The sequence below is a fragment of the Diadema antillarum genome, unplaced genomic scaffold (genome assembly GCF_040938485.1).
Source record: "Diadema antillarum isolate AM-2024a unplaced genomic scaffold, OU_Dant_1.0 seq00000517_RagTag, whole genome shotgun sequence".
Lineage (NCBI taxonomy): Eukaryota > Metazoa > Echinodermata > Echinoidea > Diadematoida > Diadematidae > Diadema > Diadema antillarum.
Genome location: NW_027271470.1, coordinates 95948 through 108204, shown reverse-complemented (window position 1 = coordinate 108204; position 12257 = coordinate 95948). Strand labels below are relative to the sequence as shown.

At 38.0% G+C, this 12257-nt stretch overlaps 1 protein-coding gene across 1 annotated transcript in view; it reads right to left on the bottom strand.

The window, feature by feature from the left end:
- LOC139734250 (echinoderm microtubule-associated protein-like 2) overlaps nt 1-10080 on the bottom strand; it is a 42614-nt gene extending 32534 nt beyond the window's left edge. The window contains exon 1 of the mRNA XM_071645045.1: nt 9952-10080. Coding sequence (XP_071501146.1) covers nt 9952-10080 — 129 coding nt within the window. The remainder of the gene's footprint in view (nt 1-9951) is intronic.
- Nucleotides 10081-12257: the final 2177 nt, after the last annotated feature.

Genomic DNA, 12257 nt, shown 5'->3' with positions numbered 1-12257 from the left:
CGTGTTAGAAAACCATGTTTCACATACTGCCTTTAAATAGCCGAGAGGTGATATTGACATTGAGGTGTTGATCGTCGCAGCAATTTGCCCGATGATAGATTATTAATTCGAACGTGTCGCCTTTGATCGCTGAATCCTTGATCCTAATGGAATCGACCACTTTACGGAAATGATCAGCAAGGACAATATTAATGAATAGTCAAGCGACGAATTGATCTTTTCTAATGAAAGGCTGTTAGCATGTCGGCCTTCGATTTTTTTTCAGCAAACAATATTTTCAGCAGAGCTTCTCAAAGTTGCTAGTTGGAAAGCTAATAACCATTAACATACGGGGAGTGATAACAACGTGTAGGGAATCAATTCGTGAGACTTTAGCTCTCACTCATAAAGAATGTTAAAAAAGACACTCGATCAAACAACAAAGTATAGTGCCGATTGGTCCGTGAGCACATTTATAAAGTAAGTTACAAGATGTGCTACATAAGAAACGCGACAACATTATAGTGATGATGGAAACCATCTAACATTCTGACGGTCCTACAGAGAAGAGGCATTGGATTGTGGTATGAACACACTGCTCCACTGCTATCCCCAACCCCCTTCTAATTTCAAGCGTGTTTGTGTTCATCATTCAAACTAATCATTCCATCAATTATTTTGATTAATAATTATTCCGTATCATTATGCATGTAAAGAACGCTTAAATCTGGCTCATTCACAGCTATGCACCACTTAAACCACTTTTGGCAAAACACCTTTTATTTTCCCAATTGACTTCTTCATGCTCCAGATTAGACACTGAAATTTACCCCAACCGAATTTACCCCGATGAGAGTCTGTTTTGTATCGACATTAGGCCTATTCAGTCTAAATTCAAAATTGTTACTTTGCTGCATACACTGTATATAACTCCCGTACTATTATAGTCACGATTATCGTCCTTGCGATTGCTAGTTACGTGCTTGTGACTGAAACATTTTACATGAAAAAAAAAACGATTAAAGAAATCGCAAAAGAACGCACAGCTATTGAAAACTATTCCAAAAGAATGCGCACAGTGACGTCAGAACGCGTTATTATACGAAACTGCACATAGCAGTATGTTTATAAGAGATGGCGCTATACACCCTTTTTTTTTTGGGGGGGGGGGCGGGATGCAGCTGTAATGGCCTCGAGATCTTGGTTAATTCGATACGACATGTACGCGACGAGTTGTACCCTTCATCACATAAACTATCACCATTAAACTCCCTTGATCAGATTTGACCTTCATCACATATCACTATCAGCTCAATTGATGAGATTTATTAAGCTTCATATCTCTACCTTATCATTTGACGGAAACACGTACACTGTGAGAGTGCAACCTGTAACTTGTGCATTTTGTCTCCCCTGCAATCCTATTTTGCAAACTATCTTCAGCATGATATAGGGTCTACATGTTGAAACTTGGGCTGTCGACTGGCAAAAGAAAACGAAATGTATTTTTCCCCCACAGTCTATTCATTTTGTGTGTTCATCTTGAACTGAGACATGAACACGTATATTTGCCTTTTTCAAAACCTTGCAATTTACATGCATCTACACACTATGATAACGTGATAGCGTTTTCTACAAGAAAGTAGTTGCTCAGAGTTAAATATGAACATGTTTATGCTGACGTCACAATATCAAATGTACTTGTAATCTAGATGACGAAATATAGAAAAACATGAAATGCCTCCAATGTTAATGTTTTAGAAGCCTCCGAAATGAAACGTAATTGCGCGGCATTCTCGAATTAATGGCGCATTCGTAACTACCATGAGATACTTTAACGCGTCAAAGTGCTGTACCCTTTCATGGGTAGTTTTCAGCAAATTGTGTCGGTAAAAGAATAGACGTTCTCTTTTTATTGGCGTTCTATTTTCTGTTGTAGTGTAGATCATGATGTCTAATGGGCTGCTTTTAGAGCAATCTGCTCAATTACGCACAAATTCGAACAGCAAATAGTTCAAAATAATGTATTGTATATTGATAGCAGACGGTGCCCTCGTTTTTATTCAGTCCCCTTCATGTACTAGATTAGAAAACGTTGCTGGGGCATGAAAGCATGAACGTAATTCCTAATCACAAGTTGATCGCAGGTGATTATTCTTCAACATTTCACGCTTTACATAATCCTACGACACCAGTCGTTTATGATTAACGGTAATCTGATATGAACTGTTGTAAAAAATAGAGAGATCTGGGCGTCGGCGAGTTGAAATTTAATGATCCGCAGCATGATTACGTCATATTGCCATATCTACATCAACAGCATTGCATTATCCCACATTGATGTGGCTAATGTGGCTTATGATTCTGCAACTGGTCGACTCACGGTTACAATGACGTGCACCACATGTGTCTAAATTACACTTCAAAGACTCTTATATTGCATGTTGAGCCTCTCCTAAAATAATTCATAAAATGCGGTATTACTCTTTAAACAAAAAAAAAATCGAGTGAAAACAATCACTCTTGAAAGAGTCAATATACAAAAAAGAGTGATTTTAGGGTAAAGTTTGAGTGAATTTTTAGTGAAAATGTTCATTTTCACTCATTTTGGAGTGACGTACCTCACGGTTCACTCGAAAATTTTGGAGTTATCCCTGCACGATGAGGTCACTCGAAAGCGAGTGAGAATGAACATTTTCACTCTGAATTCACTCTTTTCTGTTATCAACTCCTTCAAGAGTGTACATTTTCACTCAATCTTTTTTAGAGAGTATGACGCGCTATCACACTCCCATCGCGTTATCGTAAATTGCAAACACGCGCGCATATAAAGGATATGAATAGATTATGAATGAAATGTAGGTACATGATGTATTCGGATCGGCGAGGCAGAAAAAAAAGTAGGCCTACTAGTAGACTAACCAGTCAAAATGAGCATTCAAATCACACTCACACTGGTGTACCAATTCATGTGATTCCTGCTTTGTTACCCCAGCTGGACAAATTTTACAGTGCGTGCCGTTACTTTGTCTGATATTGATATTAGAAGTAAATTTGAACATGTTGAAGGAATGGTATTGAAGAGGAAAATGGGGCTTCATCATTATCTCGTAAGAACTGAAACATTACCCATGAATATTCTGTCTCCCTCTCTCTTTGCCGAAATGGAAGGAAATGGCTTAAGGTACGAAGAATAATCGCTGTATCCAAATGAAAGGTTAATGAAAAGAAAAGTATTACTTTTTTTTTAAGTTCATGCAAATTTATCGAACATTATTTTGTCAATACGCCAAGTTTACTAGATTGATTATTTCGTATGATTTCTCGTCTTCACTGTCTCCGTTTAAGGAATTATTCCTATCATACTTCTGGTACTCGTTATAGAGTTTGCCATAATTATTTTCGATGTATAATGTTAAGCTGTAGAACGAGCTCATCTGCTCAATTTGGGAACTTAATGCTTTGTGTTTGCAATTAGTAGTTCTATAGAAGTTGTGTGCGCAACAACGTTTCAAAGAAATAAAAACTGACCCAAACAAACAAACAAACAAACAAACAATAAGATACAGAGCAACAACCATAAAAATCGAGGAAATACTAACAGAAAAGTCCACCTATAGGCAGTAACCACGATTAAAACCTTCGACATCAAGATAGGTTTGAAAGAACGTTGCAGTATGAGTTGTTTACTGTCGAACGTCTATAAGGTAGACGTACTTAACATCCGGGGATGGGTAGAAGATCGTTTCAATGGCGGTCTTAATCAATAAATGGCCCTCGTCTTTACTCTTTTCCTTTAGTCCGATGCCTTTTGTCATTTGCTGGGTTGGCCATTGATTTTTCCGTTCATAATATATTGCTCCCCAGTACCGTTCTAACTGTGTGAGCATTGCTGAATACATAAAACGCGTTGCAGCTTATGCTATATCTGCCAAATTTGATGAGTTATTGAAAATGGAAGGCTATTCACAGCATTGTCATACTAATGCGAGTGATTCTTCATGGAACACTAAGGTCGAGCAAAGTTCATTCTAGATTGCATCGCTGGAGGCTAACCCATTACGATTTGATACACATTTTCCCCATTACCAATCAAACATTGTGGCTCAGAGGTGGAATATTTCTTCCATGTTAAAGGGATGGTATAGTATTGGTGGAGAGGATGATTGGGCTTTTAACTTTTCGCGAGATACTAAGAAACTGCTTGTGAAATAATACAGAGCATACCATTCTAAGAGGAATTCAAAGTTTATTAAATGAAAATCGGTTTTGGAATGGTTGAGACATCCAAAAACAAAGTAAAACAAAGCGATCCTAATAAAAGGTGGGTCCACCTTGGATATCTCAGCCATTTCAAAATCAATTTTCATCGAATAAACGTTGAATCCATCTTGGAATTACATGCTCTTTCATATTTCATAAGAGGTTTCTCATTATCTCACCAAAAATGTTAGAAACTTGAAGTTAGGTCTCAACCAAAACTGATCCCTTTAAATGCATTGTTAACCATTTGCAGATGAAACAAAAATCAAGCTTTAGTGCTTCAAAATAGTTCTAAAATGTGAGTTAACGATGGAAACAACCAATTGTTAGATATACATAGTGTGAACAATAGTTATAGTAAAATGTTCCTAGACTAAACCGTCTACAGTGTTTAGTGAGAAAAATATTGATATCTCCTTGTATCATGCAAAACATCCTACCATGTGAAAAAAATTTGAAATAAAGCCTAAAATATAACTGACCGACACATATGCATCAAATGTGATATCTTGAACATAGTCATTTGTTTTAATCACTGCTCCCAATGGTAAACTGTACCTTTAAGCTCGTTAAGGGATTCAGTTTTGCATCAATACGTCTGCGAAAAGAAAAAGCTATTTGAAATGGATCTCATACTTATAACGCCTGCTGCTGCCATTGTCGGTAACAAAACTTCCTTGAGTTATTCATAAACACACGCTCACATGATGAATGCGTAAAGACCTTTTACAGCAAAGCAAAGTAGTTCTTGTAAAAAAACTTCAGAACTATGGGCGAAATCTAGTTGAATATCAGTCTCTCGAGGAGTTTTATTATCCCCTGTATCTTCGCATGCTTTCAAAAGCTCTGAGCAAAAACAAACAAACAAACCCCCCAAAAATTGTCACGCGTATATACGTGATGCATTTTCTTTGCCTTGAGAGTTTGTGGTTAAAACTACAGGCAGAGGTGACTCCAAAATAGTACTATTTACTGACGGGCGCATCCCCGAAGTGAACAGTAATTTTGAAGCGCCAATTAAGGCCCATGGTTTGAACGAGAAACTCGAAATCAAGCAGACTGAAATCAATGTTTTGTATTTGGGACAAAAGCAAAGAAGAGAAAAATGAGGCGACAAGTCATGAGGTAGGTGTGATGTTGTGGAGGGATCCTTCAGAGATCGCACTGCGAAGCAACGCGCGATGTCACAATATTGCGTTGTGATATCATTTTACAAAATAATAATGAGATAATGTTATAAAAAGTGACGTTATTTTTCATACCATGGGCATGGAGTATAAAACAGGCTCACATTCTGAAAGTCAAAATCCATAATCACATGAAGCTCTTTCAACCAATCATTAAAGGATGAACTTTTTTATTCAAAATATAATGTTGTTCATAAGTCATCTTGATTACTAGTGCATTCAGAAATGTTGGAACAGCTTCCGTTAAGGTCAGGTTAATTAGATAAATAAGGTTAAATAAGGTTAATTAAAACTTGTTTGACATACCCATCCCTGCCTTTCGTAACCGGGCGCCACCGGTGATTGCTTGTAGCGACGTCTGCCCGGTGACACGGTGTTGTTGACCCGCTGGTCGTTCACTTGCAAAAATTGAGGGTTCGACATTGCGAACACCAACTATCTCAGACCGCAAACGAAAAAAAAAGTGGACTTTGCAAAAGAACGATGTTAGAAACGTAGATAGCATTGGCCGAACTCTCGACACGAGTCTGTCGAAGGTGCTTTGACCGGAAGCAGCGGAGGTTTATTCGAGTTAATAGTTTTCATGCAGCCATCGATGGCCCACGATGTACTGTTACAGGACAAACTTGACGCAGAAGGTCAAGAAAGAGATACTATGCATGACCAGATGACATAATTACAACTTCGAGCTTGATTCACCTTCGAAGATGCACCTATATAAATAATTATGATTTTTCAACAGCTAGGGTTTCCAAGCCCTTTCATTTTGTTTCGAGGTAAAATGGAAAAGGGGTATCAATAGAATATGAAAAACAATCAGCCAATTATATTCGCAATGTACAAGTAGGCTTATGACGAGTAAGTCACTTTGGGGATTCATGCTCTGCCTCTCGTTAGGTTCATTGAATCCGACGATCCAAAATTATGCAGTCGCTGCAGTTACCATTTCGAGTTCCATGCATGCTCAAACTTTCCGCAAATATCATCATGTCGACGTTAATACGTTAATCCACGACAGACAAGCATAGCAACATCACTCCGAAGAGCGCTATAGCCGCCTCCACACCGACGTTCCTACCGCTTGCAGCGTTGCTATTTGCACAGCGTCATAGATGCAACTCTCAGCCACATATTGCAAACATTCGTGATCATGGCGATGTCACGTTTACGATCCATGATGTCGAGACAGGCAATTGATAGCGGGAAAATCCATGTAAAGCGCACCAGAAATTATGTTTGATCTCTCGGTACTGCGATCACGCATAAGATACTGCACAGTCAGTATTATGACTTTGCGCTCGTACACTACAAATACAGCAGCAACTCCGGTCTCCTTTTTTTTATGTCAATCGATATTCGTGAACACGCATTCACCGGCAATGCATGAAACGTCATCTCGCATTGAATGCCAAGAAAAGAAACGCAGGTTTGTTTACTACAACGGACCCCACCACAGAATAAGTCGAATCCTTTGTCCTTAACATCTGTTTATGTGAATCAGAATGATGGACCCGCAGATGGCGAGCTAATTACCAATGTATCACGCCAAATGTACATCCCTGCACAAGGCACCTGTACAATATAAGCTGTCCAAGTCCAAGGATGGCAAAGTCAACGTTAATTGGCTGCTAAAAGCATCCAGTTTGTCGTATAGTGATTTAGCACCACTTTGCTTTTTCTATACAATTTCTGAATAAGACTGCAGCGTGTATCAAGGCTGCTCCTGTATGTGGAGTGACATCACGGTGTATTGGGGCATCGTAATACATATTCTATGACTTAATCCACGTAATAAGCCTAATGACCTCTCATCCGCGCTCGTCTCTGATTCTATAGAAATGGATCAATGGTCACATATCTCTATAAAGATCACTGTAATTAAAAGCGTAAAGTTTGATTAAAATTAATGATTGGCATAGGGCCTGCTCAATTGCACCCAAGATATTTGCAACCTATACCCTCTTAAAGGTACTGTTTACCATTGGGAGCAATGGTGTAAAAATGTTGAGATATCACATTTTGACGCATATGTGTAGGTCAACTGTATCACAAAAACACCCTATACCATATAGATATTTCACAACAAAGCCTGAAATATGAGGAGATATCACTTTTTTTCTGAATAAACCATAACTATAGACGATTTAGTCTAGAAACATTTTTATTAAATCATAACTGTTGTTCATATTCGGTGTATTTAACCATATGTAACACTGATTATACTGATTCAATTTTTTATTTTTAACTCACATTCCTGAACTATTTTTGAAGTACCAAAACTGGGTTTTTGTTTCAACTGCAAATGGTTTATAATGCCTTGAACGCAAGTTTTTATAGAATAAGCATTTAGAAAAAAAAATGTGCTGTGACAAATGATAATGTGCGCTATTAAAATTCAATATTTGAATTCAATTCAATTAAAGACATACTACAGTAGACCTGGACTCTCTGCGAAAATATATAGCATCATTTTAGGTATCAAGACCCCTCAACCCGACCCCCCCCCCCCACACACACAGACACATTATAAAATGGCAAATTCATATACTTTATATTTTTGAATATTTTAGCTTTTTTTGCACAAATAGAGGGATTTCTACACCAACAACACTGCTGATTAGTGGGATCTTCGCATCAGATCAAATGAGATCGTTGAAGCTGAATGCAAATTCTGGATTTTTTCCCCCCACCCACTGGAGAGTCATTTCGCACCCGATATTCGAAATTCAGTATGGAAGATACACACAAAGCTTCGTCAGATTAGACTGCAAATCTCAATCTTTTAACAATGACAGCGATGAAGAAAACGGCATATTTGTTTCAATAATCGTCATAATAATGATGATAATGATAGCGATTATTTGTCACTTTTGTCATTGTCACTAGAATCATTACAATTAAGTATGCATTTTATTGATAAGCCTTGTTATGGTCATTGCTGTTGACACTAGGCCATGTATTCCTGGGTATTGTCATCATCGCTATTCTCCTGTTCCTGTGTACATACACACCGTCTACACCACAGGTCAATACATGTATAAAGACACCATAGGTCAATAATTGCCCTATTTTGATTATATTCATAGTAATGGTTCATACATTGTGCGCAAGGATGTAGGTCCCGTGACTAAATGGTACGCAGGAGGGTGTTTCACAAAGATTTTTAAGTCGAACTTAAAATCTAAAATTGACTAAAATTATGGTATGCTGTGTGTGTTTTCAATGTTGCTCAAGTTTCTAATGAAAATGAAGATTTTGGAGATCTTTTTCACACAGCCTTTGAAAATACAATGTAGAATAAATAACAATGGAATTATTCTGCAAACATTACTGATAATTTGAAGTGGTTGATGATCGTGATGATTAGTCTAATGAAAATAAACAAGGAAACCAGTGGCATACCATATTATAATCTTTAGTCAAACTTAAATCAAGTTCGACTTCGTGAAACATCCCCCACCTCTTGTGACCAGACTTTTGATATCAATGATATTTCCAGAACTCTCCTACATCCAATTTTGCTCGGGTACGAGTCCGACACTAACGAGTCATACAGCCCATCACGAGATAAACAAACCACGAGCTCGTCACTAGGCGATTAAGGTCCATAAGGGCGACTCTATAGACCAAAAAGGCCTAGAATCTGACGCTCATTATAGGCATACACCATGCTAGAGTGTCGGCCTCGTTTGTCCTTGTTTGCCTACTGTCGGAGGACTCATAGGGATTATTTTCCTATAGTTTCGAGCTCATGGGCTTTATATTATTCTTCCCTGTCTTATCACGGACCTCAGATAAGCAACAAAATCTGTGATTTTTATTCAGTTTCCCTATTTCTGCCATAAAAACAGGTTTAGTGGTAGTATCTTCATTCCGCTGACATACCGATATAATATCTATCTTTAAGTGTTTCAGTACACGCTTTAAGATTTCTTTCTTTTCAGTGAGATATAATCTGGGATTGTTCTCCTCTCATTTTAAAATAGTCTTGTATCAAGCTCATTCATAGTGTAAGTTTTAAAAAAATGACGTAAGTTCAATTTTGAAGGGGAATTCTGATTTAGAGCACAATACAATTATGGTGTAGGAAATGAAAGAAATGATTCAATCTAGTTTGCTTCAAATATCTGATATAACTGGATCTTAAAATTTCAGTTTGAATTTTGATGATGAAAAGAGTATAAGAGAGAGAGAGAGAGAGAGAGAGACAGACAGACAGACAGACAGAAAGAGAGTGTGAAAACTGGATGCGGAACGCTGAAGCTTCATTGTTAAACTGCTAAACGACAATAAGGTACATTAAACAGTTAATCCAACTGTATCGAATTTAACAGCAAAAAATGACGTTTAAGTTTATGATATGGCCAGTCCACACACTGACAACGTGTAAGGAAAGCCCTGTAGTTATAAAGGATTTTTATCATTCATGATAGACTGGTGTCTGATTTCCAATAGGAGAGGCATTAAGAAGTACTAAAACCCATTAAATCGGGGCTCTGACTGGAATAGATATTTCTCTCACCTTTCTGTTGTGTCGCTTAAGAATGGCTGCTTTCTTGTTGATTTGCATCTGTTTGAAGTGAAGATTGGCGAGTATCAGGGCTCGCTGCCGCTTCCACTCCCATCTCGCCTCCGAGGAACTGTTGCTCATGGTGACGACGAGAAACTAACACAGATCATTTTCTGTGAAACTGTAGAAAAATTCGGAAGGTCTGTCCCTACTGCATCACCTTATATCCCAGCATGTCCATGACCCCAGAGGCAGACGACATCTCCGAACCACGGGCGTCGATTATCCGAATGGCGCCGAAAATGCGCTCATGATGAAGTGCGAAGGAAGTGCGTCCATCCGACACACGCTCACATCGAGGTATTAATATGATGTTGGTAACCCTTTTATCAAACTCCATCTGTCAACGCAAAGACACGGAAGACACATCACTGTCCATTACCAACGTTATGGTTATGCTCTTAAAAGTGTGCAAGTCTGAACAATAAAATCTACTTGATTTTCCCTCCCCTGTTCGGCTTGTTCATCGCGCACCACTCTGCATGTGAGTCTCATAACCATAAATACTGCACCTTTGCAGGTGTATGCTGTAACTCATACAAAAATGAATATGAACAAAACTTCCAACCAGGAGCCAGTATTAAAAAAAAAATCGATCTCTGTGTTTACACCTACGCTTACATTATTTTATCGATCTGTCCGCATCCCTTGTTCCTTTATTTACCGACGTTCCATTCTGCACGACAGCCGGCTGTAGATTATAACAAAATTCCGTTGTTTGTTTAAGAGGTTTTTTTCTTAATTCCGTCGACTGATGAGTTGTCATGACAACATTTCTCATAAACAAAATGTCACAGTTGATGCGAAGTACGGAGTCGGCATTTAAAGCACGTTGGGCGGCGATCGCCGTATATAAATGGGCAGCGTTATGGCAGGAATGATTAATAGACCATGACTAATTTTGTCCCCTCACATTAATATGCTTTCGTAGTGGGAGGGGGGGGGGGTTGAGTGGGATGGGGAGGGGAACCTGAATATATTTTCCTCTCGTCGCTAACATTGCAACTTAAAGGGATGGTAGAGTATTGGTGAAGATGAGGATAAGGCATATAACTTAAACTTTATTTTGCGAAAAATTAAGAAACCACTTATAAAATGGTACAGAACATATTATTCTAAGAGGAGTTAAAAGTTTATTTGATGAAACTCGGTTTTGGAATGGCCGAGACATCCAAAAACAAAGTAAAAGAAAGCGATTGTAATAAAAGGTGGGCCCCGGCTTTATTAGGATCGCTCTGTTTTGGATATCTCAGTCGTTTCACAACCAATTTTCATAAACTAATAGACGTTGAATTCCTCCTGAAATAATATCCTTTTTCACATTTCGTAAGAGGTTTTTCATTATATCAGCAAAAAAAAAAACAAAAACAAAAACGACAAACAAAAACATAAAATGTTAAAAACCTGAAGTTACGTCTCAACCAAAACTATACAATCCCTTTAAACAGTGGTTACATTAGGCAAGAAGTAATAATTGCAACAGAGAAGACTGGGGTATAATGAACACGAAGAGACCTATTACCGCCTCTATTTCATTGAAGACACTGGCTGTCCGTTGGATAGCTTTCTTGATTTTCAAGAAACACCAATTCGATATGGCATCCGGCCAATTCTCTCATCGAGAATTATTGCCTTCCCTGACCCCACCCCCTCCCCAAATATTCATTATGATCCCAAGTGATATTGAAAGTCAAATGTAGGCAAGTGTGATAATCATAATGATTAGTGTGGACTATTCGTTATGCATCCTATTGTAAATAAATACACACACATGTATTTTGTGTTAATTGCTTTTAATAACTGCCTCGGACAGCTGTTGGAGGTATTAACTCACCTTTCTTTTTCTTTCGTCTTCACCTCTGACACAGTAGTTGTTCTTTCTTACAATGCAATTTTGCCAAAGAGCTTGCAGGCATCATCAACTTATACAATTAATCACTTTACAATGTACATGCGTATGATTCATTGAAAGTGTACTGAATCACCTCGGTGTTTCTTGCAACTCAAAATACAATTGTCATATAATATGTTACGAATGTACATAAGAACATGACATTGGATCCTAGACGAATTAAACGATTAAGTGACTGCAAGACTCCTTATAGAATTCAAATTCAAATTCAATCAAATTCGATCAAGTGAAACCAATATTTTCTTTTAATGAAAACTGAACTCCCCTTCTAAGCCTTCACTGCTTAATCTGTGTGAGTTGTAACCATGGATTTGTATACTTATATAATGGCATGCACTGATTTGTA